Here is a 17949-nt window from a genome sequence, read left to right as displayed (position 1 = left end):
GAAAGCAATCTATATTCTCATAGAATATATACATGTTTTGGGACGTAAGGATCCGAACCTCCGAATAGCGGTCCGGCTAGATATGTTTGCAAGAGAGATACTTGTCTTTTTAACATAGCTGCATTTCTTTTTGGGAGGTGGTCGAGTCTCCCTATTTTTGTTCAATTCTCAAGTCCCTAAACTTCTGAATCTTGTTTCTGTAGTGGTAAAAAGGCTCTTTTAACTAGTGGTAGAGTAATGCCATGGTAAAGGCATAAGTCATCGGTTCAAATCCGATAAGGGGCTTTGTAAAACTCAATCTAGTATTCATCATTTAGGGAGAATTGTAGTATTTTTTATTTGCAATACAAAAAGAAAGTAACTAACTGGATCCATAAGGATATAGGATTCAGCAAATTGCAATACATGCAACTCCCCTGTGGTGAAATGAATCAAATTGAGTTGACCATGCTGAACAAGAGTCCTAAATACTGAAATTTTCAAATTTTCAGGAAGACATCATCTCTTTGTTATGAAATCTGAATGCTGATCCTTACAAACTCTGGCTGAGCATTTGTACAGATTCTTTTACCCTCTGTATTCCAATAGCATCAGATGGGTAAAGAATGATGAGTTGAATAACCATTAGGATTTAAGTTGTGAAACATATTCTGGTTTGAACTTGGAAAGAGAAGTGATTTTAACTTACACTTGAAACATCAATCCAATGATTAAGAGTATCGAGAGCCTTTCCTGATTGATGTGCGATACGGGCCACTGCTACTCCTTCAGCTAAGTTACCAACTCGTCGACTGACCAATAATGCTGCTGCGGCATTGAGTATCTGCATATACATTTACACACAGAGGTTGGCATAGTGTAAATAATGATCTCTAAACATGATTCAAGAATGGAGAATAAAACATTTTTCTCATATTTATCCTTGGATATAGGACATAAAAAATATGGAAGTAAGAATAGTCAAAGCAGAACATGGACTTTTGAGGCTTGATGTGGTCGGTGCACAATACCAAAAGAGTTTAAATTTTGTATACTGGCATTGTATCGAGTTTCTACATCTAGCATTACGACCATTACCACAATGATGCTGTCCATAGAACAAGTTAGTTCATGGATTGGATTTCACTTGACTGTCTATGGTTCCATTGTGTGTGCTCGGGGTAGAAGTTTTGTATAAATGTATCGCCATGCTATTAAGTATTTTTATTTAAGTTCTTTTCTTTCTAAGAGGCGGAATAGAATAACCTCCTGCCAAGAGGCCAAGGTTGCTTCAACACTCAGCCACTTGTTAAAAGGAAGTACAACTTGATTGTCGGGGGAATCAACGGGAAGGAAAAATAAGGTTAAGTTGACCCATCTGATATGATAACCTGGAAAATGAATAACAACTGCTATATCCAGTTGAATTGCAATGATACCATAAAAATTCACGGCGTCAATTTACGTAACTTAAATCCATACCAAAAAGAGATAACAGCTAATCATGGTAATTTCAAACAAGAAGCACTTGTCCCATTAGAGGCATATGCTTGTAGTAATGGAGAGCATGTCGAAAGGATATGCCTTAATTCAGAGTAAACAAACATAAGAGTCTGTCCATTAACTTTGACGTCCTAAATTCAAGCCACTAACCATCGCTACGACTGTAAAGGATATTCTGCACTAAATCTTTGTTGGCTAGGATACAGCCAAAACTATGCACGAGGCTGCTTAACAATTAAACAATCAATGAATATCATCTAGAGTACAGTACATCAACAGAATTTTTTTTCAGTAACTTCACCATACTCCAAGAAGTATATTCTTGTGCCATCTACCAGCCGATGATGAGTGATGACATATATCATAGGTCTTAACTAATGTTGCTATGTCCTAAGACTGCGCTCCAGATATAGCATATGACAATAAGAGATATAATTCATAGTGACACAAATGACGATTAAGGAAAACAGACCTAGAGCATGAATCGATCCGAGAACAATGACTTACCAATGCATCTGCCATTGGCCCCGTTTCACCTGAAAGCACACGCCTTAGTACCCCAGCATTATGCTCTGGCCCTCCTCCGCGGAGGTCCCCTAATGTGCAGCGAGGTATACCAAAATCGACTGCAATAACATACGTGAACTTTTAGCTATTGAATTTGACACTGAGTAATCTAGAGTCAACATGCCACAACTGATACAGATTGCTCGTGTGCCTGGGAACCCTCATTTTCTTTTGCACTGCAATCAGTACTAACAGCACAAGCAATCAAACGGACACGTGTGCAAAAGCCACAGAGAGTGCAACTTCAATGGATCATATCTTTGCATTAATCAAGTCTACTCCGACTAATTTTGGTATGGACTGAAGTCTGGATGGTGTAATAAAGAAATGCTCTATATTATCTTGCATAACTTGTGGTAATGAATTACCATCTTGTTAAGCAATGATTCTGCAAATTATGTTCGTTCTGAAACTTGAATTAGCAGGTGTACACACAGTATACAGTCTCTGAACAAACAGAACAAATTAGTACGAAGAATTTGAGAATTTGCAACCAGATCTCTAGCAAACATTACTTCGAATAAGAACTGCACGAATAATTACACTAGAAGCCGAGAAGAAAGATTCTTACGTGGGTCAAAAGAGAATTTCTCTATCTTTTCAGGTGTAACATCAAGGACTACTCCAGGTCCTGTCCATTCCCATTGCGTGATTGATAAAACCAACTGAAAACTTATACATATAATACAACAGAGAAAATCTTACCAAGAGGACTCATTTCATCTAAACCTTCAGAATGGACAACTAACGCTCTCTTCATGCCATAACTTTGTAGTGCTTTGGCCATCTTGCTGACCTACAGAAAACAGACAATTTACTTAAACTTGATAGGTTCAACCTTTAAGGTTTTTACCACCGGAACCAACACACTTTTGACACCATAGGCTCCAGCATGTAATATTTGTTGAAATGTCAATGACTTTTCACATATATATTATTACCGTATTAAATCATACCACAGAAAGCATAAACAGAGTCGTCAGTTTTTTCTTTAGTTCAAGGACGAAAGCTTACAATATCTTCTTTGTAAACTCCAACAACAGCAAAAGGTACCCAAGCAGGATTCAGAAGAGGACCTAGGATATTAAATATCGTCTTCACTCGAAGCTTCCTCCTCACAGGTGTGACAATCTTCATTGCTGGATGGTAGTAAGGGGACATCATGAAACCTATCCCAACTTCTTCCACGCATTTCTTGACCCCCTATTTCCATAACCAGATATAACTATTAGGCCCTTGACAAAACCAAGTCAAACTTTTCTTTATAATTAGGATAGGGCATGAAACTATCATAAAGCTACTCAGCTTGAAGTCCTCAAATATCCTTAAAACTCAAAGTGTCACATAAACCAGGCAACACATACATAGCCTAAAAGCATAGAGGTAATGAATACCCACCTCAGTTCCTTTAAAGATTCATACTTAAAGTGTACTACATATTTAATAAAGTGAATCGCCTTGCACTCGTAGGAATAAATTGTGTTCACATCAAACAAATTAATAAATGACGTAAGTCGTGTATATAAACTTTTAATGGTTAAGTATTATGTATTCTCATTTTAATTTGTAACTTGTAAGTTTAAATTGTTTGGTTGGTGTAAAGAGGAGGCGTGAAAAAGTATTTTCATGCACTCACGTCAGGCTTCAACTCAATGGTCACTCCAAGGGCTTCCAAAACATCAGCACTTCCACAAGCAGAAGAACTTGACCTGTTTCCTTGCTGCATAATATAGAACAGCCTTAAGGGCTCATTACAAGTAAAATCCAAGATATAATTTAACTCCCAAGTAAGGTTAGTCCAACCTTAGCAACTTTAGCACCACAAGCTGCAGCAAGGATAGCTGCTCCTGTTGAGATATTCACGGTGTTGGCGCCATCTCCTCCGGTTCCAACTATGTCAACCGCATCATTTAATCCCTCAACCTTTCTACAACATTTGATCATCGATCTAGCCAGTCCTACAACCTACATTCGTGTAAATATAGGCATCCAAAAGTTGAAAAGAAAATATACTCATAAAAAGGGGAGGATTGGAATAGAATAACGTTGAATGAAAAGTCATACTTCTTGAAAGGTTTCGCCTTTGGCTCTTAAGAGAACAAGGAATGCGCTAATAAGAGCTTCACTGCCATCTTTTAGCAAGAAATCAAGCGACGCCTCAGCTTCTGCTTCATTCAAGTCCTTTCGATTCAACAAGCACTCAATCAACTGCAAAAGTAAAAACAAAATTAGTAGTGATGGAAAATCAAACAAGTGAGGAGCTGAACAGGGAGCATATTACAGTAATGGTGTTTTGCTAACCTCCTTAGATGATGAAATGGGAAGGTGCAGCGGAGGAGACGCTAGAGAATTCAATTTCCTCCTTGCTGAACTCTGAAAGAGAGGCCCATTAAACAGATACTTTTGAGTTTCGAAATGGGAAATTTGGCCCCTACAGTGAGTGAATGTGAAGGGGGTGAGTCCAAACACCGCCATTGCAACCACATTGTTTGTTTGGAAATGAGAGTCAGTTTATTAGGTGCCGACACTGGTCTAAGCCATAAATGCAGTTGGAGAAAAATACAGTACTAGTAATTCAATTCACTAATCACTACCAACTACCAAAAAGGTAAAACTATTTACTCCTGCTAATGGTGAGTTTGTGGCCGATATTGACCCTTATTTTTAGGGTTGGTCTATTTTGGTCCCTTAAATATAATTTTGAATATATTTAGTCCCTTAAATATGCTAAAGTGGAGTCCTTTAGTTTCATTGATAGAATTTGTCTAAGATCAATTATGGGGTTGGTTTCGGCACTCATCGTCTTTTTAATTTACTTATCGAAAATATTTTATAAACTAACACCCACTAATAGTACAGAGCTGATAAATTCAATATTTTAACGTTGAAACTTTTACTTTTAATAATTCCAGTTGATTTTTCCAAAAATAAAAGTTAAAATTTGAAAAACAAATAGAGCTGCCAAGATCACTTCTAAGCATTTATTGAAGCAAACGAATAACCAGATTGTATTATCACTTTTAGCCCGCGCCAGAAAATTTACATCTAATAGCCGAAAAAGTATATAAAATTTGTATAATTATTGTATATTAACATACAAAATGAATATATATACAAAATAATATACAAATTTTATATATTTTTTGGCTCTTATTTTTGTAGCGGCTATACATTGTCATTTTCTCATTGAAAACTGGCACGAAATGGGATATTTTCAAGGTCAAAATTTTAGAAGACATTAACTAAAAATGAGGAATTACAGTGATAATTTGCGTTGTCCAATAAAAGGAGAGGAAACGTTTTGCTTCAGTGCAGAAGATTTGCTTCACGAATCAGAGTTGGTTAATACTGTTAATTTTTAAACACATTCTGTCAATGAGACTAAAGGTGCTCCACTTTAGTATACTTAAGGCACTAAATATGCTCGGAATTATATTTAAAGGACCAAAACTATTTCAATATAGAAAAGGAACGGTGCAAACGAGTTGGTTTGGGACAGAAGAAAAACGTGACTTTCAAAGTTAGGCAACAACGCAAATCAAGAATGAAGCAGTGCAATTGAAACAAATCAGAAAAGCAGCCGGCGACGCGAGATTTAATTCTTGCATTTTACCTCGCGGCGCCTGGTGTACAGCGAGGCGAGGCGCGCGCTTTGCCTCGCGCCACGAGGCCTGTAGCGAGCATGTTCTGAATCTTTAAGACTTATTTTGTCTTCTAATTGGTTTTGGACTTGATTATTTCGTCTAGGTCTTTTTCTACACATATAGATAGTCATTAAACATCACTTTTGACACATCTTAGACCTAAGTAGGCAAGAACACAATAGGAGCAAGGCAGAGAATTCTTCTACGAGTTTTTCACTTCCTTCTTCCTATTTCCATTATTGGTTATGGATTCTAGTATTGTAGTTATGCATACTATTATGAATAGCTAATTTGTTATCTAGGGTTTTGATGGAACCTATTGGAGGATGATTTTCCTGTTATGTTAATATAGATTTGCTGTAGCTTTTTCTCTATTTGTTCAACTACGTTTATATTGTGGTTGGTTGAAGAGCTCTCAATCGATTGTGCCTATTTAGTGTGTATTACTCGAGAGAGAGTGCATATTTAGGTAGTTGTTGAACAACATCATTCCTAACGTATATGAGGAATCAATACGGAGGGTTTAAAGGTGGGATTAGGAATAACGAAACCTTGGCGCGATCCGAATGAGCCGTAACTTAGTGTCAGCTAGCGTAGTTCGGAAAAATATGTCTAGTAAATTGTGGTAGCTACTCGGGAGAGAATTACGACACTCAGAGCGCTCATGGTCGGTAGAGAATACTTAGGCGAAATTATAAAAGACGTAGGGGGAAGGATTCCGACAATTGGGGAAATCATAACTCTAGACCTCCTTAATCTTTTCTCCAACCCGTAATATCTTTAGTTGTTAATCTACTACTTTAATTATTTAGTTAATTAGATACAAGAATCTTACTATTTATAACATAGGAATTGTTCGAGCTTGTCTTCTTAGAATATTTACAACTGTAGCTATGCCTTAGTTTTCTGTGGGATTCGACTCCGGACTTGTAAATCAGATTATATTTGCAACGAGCGCTTAATCCTTTTTATAATACATAGTTGGGCGTGGGCGTGATCATTAAACGAGCAGTTCAATAACGGACTCCCTAATCACAACAAAACTCTCTTTCAAAGAGAAAGAAGTTTATTAACTAGTATTTATTAGCCTACCGTTAACTGAAGCTTACTGATCCAAGCATAAAAGTTGTTTGATTATTTGTATTAACTATTTCATATGCGTAGTTTCATGTGTTATCAAAATTAATTTATTTTTTCAGTCGTTAATTTGTTAGTATTAGGATTTTTGAACTTTTAACAAGGAAATGTGTGAACATAACTCTTTAAAATTTGAATAGAAGAACATGATTTCAAACATTTCTTATTACTTAAAAATTAGAGTTACCTATTTAAAAACTGCATAAAATAAATATGAATTGTGATAATTCCAAACAAATTAAAAACAGGGAAATAAATATTGGTTAACTAATTATGTATAAAGCATAACCTATGAATCTAATGTAGAAGAGAAAACGGAAAGTTGTCAGTAACTTGGTCTTCACGGACGTTAAGTTGCATTTTCAATTTTGAGTCATATGGCCTTGACTGCGTTATAGGTAGTTTAGTTCTTGTTATTTCTTGCACAGTAGTATGGTTCTTTGCTTATATTTTGACGTCATTTTAGTTCCAGGCTCAATGGCAACCACCTTTTTTTTTCCTTTTTGTAAAAATAGCACGGACTAGCCAGTTTTCGAATTGATCATTTAAAAATAGCCAGCATTTGCAAAGTCATTGAAAAATAGCCACTATTTTGCTGCAATACGGAAAGTTCCAGCATAATATACTTGAGATTGGTGAACCTGTGTATGAACTTCCAGCATATTATGCTAGAACTCCAACACGCGGAAAATTCCAGTATAACATACTGGAGATTGGAGCACTGGTATATTATACCGAAACTCCAGTATATTATACTGGAGTATTTTTCCGAATTTTGAACAATGTTTTCGTTCAGATTTATCTTTCTATGAAAACTGGCTAAATTCAATTACTTTTGAAACTATAGCTATTTTTGAATTATCACTCATAAATCTAGCATTTTTAAGTTTCTCCCCTTTTTTTCGCTTCTATCAAGGTATTGCCCACGCCAGTTGTTGCGGAACTGCACTATTCTGTCGAGTAATTATTACTTTGGATAGCAAATGTGCACTTGGTTTTCGATCACTTCTGCGAATTTAAACTCTAATCTTTCGTGATTATCACTTTTTTGTCCGTTAATTTACACATTTGAATGCTTATACTCATTTAGAAGTGATTGATACGACACACGAGTTATTAGCCATTACACGCCAAATGAAAAGATAATATATTCTTGAAACCTCAGAAGAAAAATACATGTCAACTTTATCTTCTGCCCGTCAAAGGAAACACCAACATTCCTAAAGGAAGTCATATTTTTATAGGCAGTTGTATCTCCCAATACCTGGCTGAAAAAAAATTCTAAGATTTCCCGCCTCGCAGATAAGATGCTCAAACTCTCCTACAGAAAAGAGAGTGTGTTTCATTCACCTCAATTTTAGGACACATGGGAAAGATAACCCCCACTTATTTCCCCTTCCCTGAGAAACTTTAATTACTATAGCTCCCGTGGTCGACAAACCTTGATGACCTACACCCCAAAAATGCTACCAGCATAGGAGCCTATGCTTCCATTCTTATAGTTGATGAAGGTGCAATCACTCTTCTCAGGGTGAAACGATATACAACTAATAGGTCATGAGCCTGCAATGTCCAATAACAAAGGATGTAGTGTGTTGAGAATATACTCACTCACTGGAGGATAAGTTAAGTGATACTTCGGCTCCACAATCACATCAAGAGCATTTAGTGCTTGCCCCACTTAGTATAATTCCTAGTTCACCAAGAGTTGCCTGTTTTAAAGCTTGCACTAAAAGTACAGATGCCTATGCATGTTCCAAATTTTTTTTGTTGAAAATAAGAGCCAGAAGACTACTGTAGGAATACATTCATTTAGTACAGAATAAAAGAAATGACACTTAACTTCTATACGCCATCAATATTACAGCAGTAGCAATAATAACACTGACACCAGTATGTAGTAGCATAGTAATTGCCTACGCATGAAAAGAACAAACTTCACAAATACAGCAAGCATTAAGCGCCAAACACAGAATTTAACGAGGAGAAACTGGAGGGACGGGAGAAACCACAGAATAGCCTGCAAGAATCTCCTCTACACATGCATAATGCACGATAAGAACTATAAACCAACGTTAACACTGTTTACGTTTACATACACTGAAACTTTTCTACTTAGTTGTGTGCGCTCATGTAACATTTTCATTTTTCTACATTTGAGGCACCATGTCTCTTTCAAGCACACAGACTAACATGCTCAGAAAAAATTGCCAGAATAAAGTACTACTATTGATGGTTTAACCAGAAGATGGGGTCCTCTTTCAGTTTATCCCAAAAAGCAAATGATGCGGCCAGCAGGCACTAGAAGCCAACTGGACAAATATCATGGATATAATAAAAAACAATACACCTCTACTTCACTCTGAAGCGCAGTATACTCTTACTAACGGATCATGCCTTCTTACTCTTCTTCTAACCAAATGAGATCCATTAGCAAATGGCTCACAATTACATGGAGCAACCTGATCAAATCAATCAGTAAACCGGCTCTTTTTACCACTCCATCCTGAACCTATATTTGGGCTTCTGCTACGACTGCGCTTCCGAGAAGCATCCGCATTGTAGGTACCATATCTGTCACTACATGATTAGAAACTAGTCAAAACCAAGTAAAAAAGGGAAAAAGAAAATCCAGAGGAACCAATGAATGGCTGAATACCTGTCACGTGATCCCCGGTCATAACCATGTCCTCCATTCCGTCCAACAAAGCTGGAATTATAGGGTCCTCCACGTCCACCTGGGCCAGAACCCCAGTGATTCCTAGCCCTTCCCATACCACCACCGCGAGAAGCCATATCACGTAGCTCGGTTGGCACACATTGATTTGCACCTTCTAAAACTTTGACAAGATCTAAAGCATGCTTAGAATCCTGGTCGGAGAAAAATGTGTAGGCCAGACCAGATGCTCCTGCCCGGCCTGTTCTACCAATTCTGTGAACATAATCTTCTATTCCAGTTGGGAAGTCATAGTTTATCACCACCCTGTGACAATATGTTCTCATTAACTGCCATTACCCCAAAACCCTCCTCATTTTTTCTTTTCAAAAAAAACGAATATGCATATGGATGCATAAACATATTATGCTTCTTGCACATCGAAAGAGTAGGTTACATCACAATATACTATTAGGTCTTGGTCCAAGTTGGAGCTGTATGTACTTGTGGAAGACCAAAGTAGTTATTGATTATTCACATTGCACACTAAGAGGCAGAACTGTAGAAAGAAACTTGACTACTTGACTCAAGTTCAATTTCTAGGGCAGAATGTAAATGCCAACTTCTAATCTGTCTACTTAATTATCCAAATCATGGCAATGCATTCACCGCCAACTTGGTTATCAAGCAAGTGTATAGTTACAGTTTTGGCAGATGCTCTCCCAAAACTAACACATCCATCTTGAAAAAAAAAAACCACCAACACACACCAAAGGGACTAAAGAGGGGAGGGTGAAGCAATCAGTAGATAAACAATACTTCATTCACTACTTTTTTGTCACTATTACTGTTTTTGTCAATCCCTAAAAGGCAGCCACCTTTCTATATAAGGAAAGTCATTTTAACATTTGTGATTTTTCCTTAACATACTCTTATAGAAATTAAGATGGCACATTGAATACCACTAGATATTAAGGGTACTTTGGTATGTTGTACAAATTTAGCTTATGCATGAAAAAGTACTTTTTTCCGCTAAACAACGCATCCTCCAGTCAAAACACCACTACATGAAGAAATGGACAGCATATGTCAATCCAATGCCTAATACCGTGACCAACGCTTTCATATCCAATTAGACATCAGAATTGAAGAGCACATGAGCAATGCATAATCAAACATTATGTTTAATGGCACCAACCTGATATCTTTGATGTCCAAACCCCGCGCAGCAACATCAGTAGCCACAAGCACAGGAGACTTGCCGGTGCGAAACTGGCTTAATACATAATCTCTCTCACCCTGAGATTTATCCCCATGAATTGCAGCTGCTCCAAAATTGCGAGTAAGATTGCGAGATAGTTGGTCGCACATTTTCTTTGTTGAACAGAAAATAATGATTTTTGACCCTGGTTCTTTGGATCTCAAGATTTGTTCTACTCGCCGTTGTTTCTCCATCGGCAGCACGACTTCAATGTACTGCAAGTGACAACTACTTGAATTAATTGTAACCACACCAGTTCCAGCGTTTATGCTTAGCCATATACAATACAGATTCTACTACAGTACCTTTTTTTGTTCAGTTAGATTCTACTATCATACCTCCCAGCCATCTTCCCCAATAAGGAGAAGTCAAGTACTTGAAGATATTAAATAATGAAAATTGTCCAGGAAAAACACACCTGCGTGATAGACTTGTTTGCAACAAGCTCGTCAACATTTCCAATATTAACTTGAACTGAATTAACCAATAGATCAGCAGCAATCTTACGAACCCCCTTCGGCCATGTAGCTGTATACATCAATGTTTGCCTCTGCACAGGCACCTCCTTCACAATCTTCCTTATCTGAGGTTCAAATCCCATGTCCAGCATACGATCCGCTTCATCTAACACCAAGTAAGAAACTTGACCAAGGCTAACTCTTCTCATCTCCAAGATGTCGTTCAAACGACCAGGAGTGGCGACGACAATATCTACACCCCTACTCAGATCCCGTAGTTGAGGACCTTTTGGTGCACCTCCATACAGACACTAACCATCAGAACATAAATCATAGTTAGTTTTCAAACAAAACTAAGTTCATCAACAAACGTACGTAATTGACATTAACATCTCTGCATTCGTCTAATAGCAACTATTCAACTATTCTATGTGCAGGTGAGTATGCAGCTGGAATAAGCTGCAAAAAATTTTAGAAAACGCACGATTCACAGCTCAAAACAGAGAATGCAATATTTAACCTGTGAGTTTTAGATTTCTAGCCAGACGTAGCATTGAGCATTCTATAGGGTGGTATTCCAGAACCAAAGTCTTCTGAAAAGCATTGTTGCATTTGAGTGTTGCAAAAACGCAAGTCATATAGCAAATGTTCTAATTATAAAATAGATGCCAGACTAAGCAACAGTACTTCAAAATGATAATTAAGTTCTAGTACTCCCTTCGTTCCACTTTATGTGACACGATTCGGAGGACACGGGTCAGACTGTCTAACTTTTTGTGCAACACCAGAAATAGAATCTTCAGGTATTGCGAAATAAAATTTACACAATTAGAAACTAAATAAGTACTAATAAAATAAGTCACAAAAGTTAACAATTCCAAATCTTTAAAAAGTCATAAACTATGAGGGAGTAATAGAACCAAAACTATGACACTCACAAGTCATAAACATCATACCGTGCAAGATATCCTTGACGATTTCCCAAACTTCACTGCTTCAGCTTGTATCTGTGTGGCTAGTTCTCTTGTTGGTGATAGTACCAAAATAGTTGGGCCTAATTGAGGATTCTTGCGACGATGTTGTAGATGAATAAAGGCAGGCATCAAGTAACCCAGAGTTTTGCCAGACCCAGTCTTCGCAATAGCCACTATATCACGGCCCTGAAGGGCAATGGGCCAGGATTGTGCCTGTATTGGAGTAGGAGCCGAAAACCCAGCTTGACGCATCTGTAAATGTTGGCAACATCATTCAGCATATACACGAACTCAGAATTTTTATTCATAGATCACTTATTTGACTAATCTGAATGGCCAACACAAGAAGAAGCATCATCCCCCTTAAGTAGGCAGCCAACACTTGCTAATACAAACAAGAGCAGGAGGACGCCTCTTCTTCAGTTTGGACCATGTGGCAGACTGAATCATCACCGACAGCAGCCCCAGCCACGAACATGGATGATTCGGAAAGCCTTCAGAAAATTTGGTCCACCAAATAAGGGTGCTCCACATACATGGAAGCCCCCAAAGGATGGTTGAACAGCGTACGACATTTAGCTCCTCCTTGGAGCAAATATCGCACCTGCGTGAAAGTACAGACGGAAAAATGGATGAGTACTGAAGCTCAACGATGGACCTCCAGCAACCATTGAAATTTAGAAAGAACACACTTGATTATTACTGTAAATTCTTTGATAAGAGGTTCTCCTGAAGGAGCGTTTAAAACACACATTGAAATGGGTTTATTCATACCTCCCTCACAATCTCTGAAGGAAACCCAGTCGCTTCAAATGATGTCAAAGGAGCAGGAACATCACCTCCCTGTCAAATGGAACAGAAAGTATGACGCAAACATGAGTATGACTGACAATTTTTTATCCAAGGTTGGGGGTGGCGAGGGAAGAACAATTAACATGAAAGATGAAGATGAAACTCTTGTGAAAAGCTAGACTAATACAACTTCCAATTGAACATAGAGAACAAAGTCACTTAGAGTTCTGATTTATGCTACAGCAGGTAGAAGAGAAATAAAGAACTGGAAAATCACAAGACATAACGCCAGACAGAAGAGACTAAACAATTTCATCTTCAAGATGATGGCTGTGGCGCTAAAATAAAAGGTAGCTGAAGTTGCTTTTCTTGTGTTCTGAGTTACAGAAACCAGACCTTCAATCATCCAAGAGTAGTAGTAAAAAGATGAAATAATTCAGACTTGGTGCAACTGTAGCCGAGTGAAGATAGCTCAATATACAGAAATATGTCATACAAACCCTGCAACATCCTAATGATAATGGAGGAGAATTGCCCTCTAGAATGCAATAAAAAAACTTTTTACTTGGTCCAAACCCATACAACTCTCACCAAAAGATAGTGGCAGCTCACAGATGCAATAGGATAAGAAAACCTTTTGAAACAAAAAGAATTTATAGTGTTGGATGTGGAGCAGAGCATAGTATGGGAAAGGGCGCACGGGCGGGCGCCAAATTATAGGCAGGGCATCTGTTGTACCAAAGTTGAATACCAAAGTTTCTGGTTTATCGAGCGAAATTGTCAAGTTTTTCTTTCATATTGCAATATGGACGACACCCCACATTTCACAAAATCATGTCTCTCAATTAGAAATCTGGATGCTATTCTCTACAATGACACTGCTAGATCCCTTATTTGCTTTCACATGACTGATCTTTCTCCAGTTCATTCACCTGCTTCTTTTTTTTGAAAATGCAATGAAAAGAACAATAATTTGAAACAATTCATTCCCCTGTTTTCATTATGAGCCTTTTGCTATTCATATTCTATTTACTGCCAGCTATCTACCAAAAAGTAGTTGAGCTAATGATGATGATAATGATGTTCAACAAGTGGCAAATAAACTCTAATCTATGATTCTTTCGTATGATGTAATGTTCAGTCAAATCTTCACATTCAGTGTTGTGTTTTTATTTTGTGTTTTATGTTTTTGTGCTGACTTGGCTAGGGTATAAATTTCTTAGAAATCTTTGTATGATGTCGAAGACTTGCATCTAATATCCATAATTGAGGGGTATCCCTATGCCTTTTGTTTTGATAGTTCTATTGGTGGTGCTTTTCAAAGGTTAACTCACAATTAAAATTTGTATTTACTAACATAAGAATCTCATCTCATCACTTGCCCATATTTAGTATGCTGTCTGACCTTCCAGTGCTATTTCATTAAACATGATAAGAAAATCAAATGCAATTACTATATGTTAAATAGATTACATTTGAAATTTTCACGAATTCCTTCATATGGTTAAATGTGCAAAGTCTAAATTATTTCCTACCTTTCCAGGAAACCACCAAATATATTTTGCAACCCCGGTAGTCCAATAGACAGATGCTAATACGCAAAAAAAACAAGATGGCTCGTTTCACAATTATTGAAATCATACCAAACACTAATCATCCTCCGATAGATCAAGTTAACACCCATTTGAGGTTTAAAAGTGAAATTACAAAAGTGAAAAAGAAATGAAATGGTTCTTCAGATAAATCAAGAAACAGTTCCTTAGTTTCTTACCGTAACAGAGATTTCATTGTGGCGGCAGTAGGATTCTTGAGATATGTCACTTCCTACACCTAGAGAACCATAGCTTTCATGGACAGATGTTCCATCATGAAAATGATCAGAACTGCTTCTTGCAATCTACCAAATAAAAAAAAATAAGAAAAAGAAACTTGCACAAAGAGAGATAAATATAACGAAACAAATCCAGAGAGGAGGGAACCTGACGGGTAAACTGAAATAACATTAGACTACTAAAGTCCAAGTTTCTATAGCAATTTAGTGTTGACCATTACCCATAGATTACTACTTAAGAACAGATTCTTTCTTTTATATAAACACCTTCATAACCTCTAGGCAATTCAGCAAACCATTGCCTATCAGAGTAAGCAAGGGGACAGATCTTTCTTTTCCTTTCAACTAAGAACTGAACCTAATTTTAACCACATGCCAATACTTTTTTGCACATTTCTCAGCCAAGACTACAAAGTAAATGAAAGAGAAAACTGGTCTCCACAAAGATACAAGGGAAGTGCAAACTAAAAGATATTTCAACCTCTTTTTGAGTTGCCGTAGGCCACCTTCTCTTTTTCACAAATTAGAATCCCTTGTAAAATATACAGGCTTAAAAGCACATGTAATATAATAAGATAATTCAACCCCAAAATTCATTATTAACACTTGATGCTTAGTTCTTTTGATGACAACATAAATGATGGATTTAAGAACACGATAATATGAAAATCCCAAAAACAAATCTTAACCAACGAGGTAGTTAAACATATTCGCTTTGTTATATCTGTGTCCAAACTGAATACAGAAAAAAAACTGTTCTTTTAGAAAAAGGGAAATGGGGAGGGAGGGAGAGAGAGAGATGGATGGAGAAAGAAAGAACTAAACTGACAGAGATATATTAAAATTAGATAACTGATCTCCCTTCACACATGATACCTTGTTATTGCTACCTCTGTTGTGTCCACTGTCTGGATCATAGCGCTGACCTTGAGAAGGCTTTTCAACAGATGAATTTACAAATACAGATGACTTATGTGCTGGAGCAGACACTGCATGGGAAGAGGGAACAGGCCTCTCATATTGGGTATCGTTGGTCTCTGGATTCCAGAAGTAGATGAATCCAGTCGTACCATCAACTAGCCCTTTCCAAGGTTTGGGGAGGGTAGGATCTTCTGGTGCATAACTTGGACCAGCGGAAGATGCAGTTACAACAGCCATCTCAAACTTCAGTCTCCAATGACCACTGGACTCATATAACATCAGCGTACAAAATTATGAAATGTAAATTTGGAGAGAAATGAGCAACCATGATGAAAAAAAGACTACGAAAAAGCTTCTTCATTTTATGATGTATCACCAATGACCATCCACAACTTAGAAAACAGGTGGTAGTAGTAGTAGTTATCTAAGTCAAGGCAAAGCAAGCATGCTACAGCCAAACAAAATGTCAATTAAAGAGATGCCTAGATGAAAAAAATAGTATCCAACAGTAGATGACTCAATCACTTCAATTTGTAGACACAAATCACAGCTACAACTTGGTATAAATTTAAACAAAAATACTCTTGGACAGAAGGACAGCTATATATCATAGCGAGATGCACTAAAGAGCCAAAAAAGTTTCTTCCTAACCTTTTAAGGCTTATGGATGTGTTTGATATGAAGGAAAATGTTATCTTTTTTTTTTTGAAAAAGGTAACAAAATGTTATCTTGGAGAATAAATAATTTTCTTACTTATTTTCTGGTATTTGGGGGTGGGGGAGACACTCACGTAGTCACGTGTAAAGCCACTTATAGAACTTATTTTCCCTACTCCCACTAGGGAAGTGGTCATTTTTCTAATTTTCAAGGAACTTGTTTTCCTAGAGAAAATGTGTTCCAGAAAATTTTGACCAACCAAACATGGAAATTGAAAAACTCTTCCACACCAAACACATCCTCATTTTATCACAACGGTGTCCCAGCCAGCTTGGGTTCACCTCGACTATTCTAGTGGGTACTTGCTACCACCCACCAGCACAAGTACTGGGTGTTCTAACGCTTAGGCAAGGTTCTCTACCACACTTTGATGACCACTGGGCCACCCATGGGTGCACCAAACACAGCTTATATCACTTCTTTTTTTCTTTTTCTTTTTCCTTTTCTCTTATGCTAGTAGGAAAACTAGCTCCAGTAACCTCCTGAACTACAAATCATGAACTACCATTCAATAACTCCCTCTCAATCCTACATCAATCACTGTTTGCATATACATGTCATCTAAAAAAAAACATAGTACAAGTAATAAAACTAAGCTGGTCCAAGCTAGCCTTTTCCAGTCAGAAGGTAAAAACACATATGCAGGTCTAGAATCACGCGCAGCAAAACTAATTCAAAAGCTCTGCAATCGCCTGGAGCAGTAACCATTAACCCTAAATGACAGCTTAAAAGGCATAAATTTGAGTCAAACAATCAACCAAAAAGAAAGAAAAGCTTATCTGAAACCCTAGATTATCATTTGATAACACATAACAGCGATTGAATGAAAAAAAATCATATAGTTAATCCAGATCTGAAGTATTACATTAAACAAATCAGAAATTGATAGAGAATTATACCTGACGATGTCGATCTGATAGCAAAAATTGAAGACCTTAAAACTAAATAGGAAAAAATAAGTGGACACAAATTACTTCCACCTCCACGGATTTCTCCCTTTTTCTCTAGGGTTACAAGACCTAGAGAGAGAGAAATACGCTTCCAAAAAATGAGAAGCGTGAGGAGGTAAAAAGGAGTTGAAAATATCTGATAGATGGGATATTTATAGAGAACCGATAGCGAAACCCAAAACGCGTTTGCTCTTTGCCCAAAATTCTACATCGGTGTCGGCCACATGTTTTTGGGCCAGGGGCCCACCTAGCTCAGCTTGCCGATAGAAAAACATAGGGTTGATAGTTGAAATTAGGGATCTTAGAACAAGTAGCCGGTGAAATTTACTGTTTATTTTTTTAGTCAATATATATAAATTGTAAAATAATTACATGTAATTATATATATATTTTACATGTATTATACATGTCGTCTATCTTAAGTTATAGTTTCTGTAGGCGGAAAGATCAAGGTTTCCTCTTAACAAGGTTAGCCAAGAGACTAACCTCCGCCGCGTGAGCTAAAAATTACCAAAGATGCCAAATCGTCAAAAAATCAACTCCAAACGGCTTGAATCT

The 17949-nt window shown here is 37.3% G+C and overlaps 2 protein-coding genes across 2 annotated transcripts; both read right to left on the bottom strand.

The window, feature by feature from the left end:
- On the bottom strand, positions 282 to 4581 carry LOC109232226 (anthranilate phosphoribosyltransferase, chloroplastic-like). Its single transcript, XM_019397914.1, has 10 exons — positions 4351 to 4581; positions 4114 to 4257; positions 3853 to 4014; positions 3686 to 3769; positions 3064 to 3252; positions 2755 to 2845; positions 2621 to 2680; positions 1990 to 2108; positions 689 to 823; positions 282 to 574 (listed from the first exon to the last, which is right to left on the bottom strand). The coding sequence occupies exons 1-10, from the start codon at positions 4522 to 4524 to the stop codon at positions 533 to 535; spliced, it is 1200 nt and encodes a 399-aa protein (XP_019253459.1). The 5' UTR covers positions 4525 to 4581; the 3' UTR covers positions 282 to 532.
- LOC109232225 (ATP-dependent RNA helicase-like protein DB10) lies at positions 8661 to 17528 on the bottom strand. Its single transcript, XM_019397913.1, has 9 exons — positions 17341 to 17528; positions 15679 to 15985; positions 14743 to 14868; positions 12954 to 13022; positions 12162 to 12431; positions 11166 to 11516; positions 10685 to 10962; positions 9490 to 9813; positions 8661 to 9410 (listed from the first exon to the last, which is right to left on the bottom strand). The coding sequence occupies exons 2-9, from the start codon at positions 15958 to 15960 to the stop codon at positions 9302 to 9304; spliced, it is 1809 nt and encodes a 602-aa protein (XP_019253458.1). The 5' UTR covers positions 15961 to 15985; positions 17341 to 17528; the 3' UTR covers positions 8661 to 9301.

This window comes from Nicotiana attenuata, chromosome 9 (genome assembly GCF_001879085.1).
Source record: "Nicotiana attenuata strain UT chromosome 9, NIATTr2, whole genome shotgun sequence".
NCBI lineage: Eukaryota > Viridiplantae > Streptophyta > Magnoliopsida > Solanales > Solanaceae > Nicotiana > Nicotiana attenuata.
The sequence above is the reverse complement of the archived record's forward strand: the minus strand, read 5'-3'. Positions and strand labels throughout refer to the sequence as shown.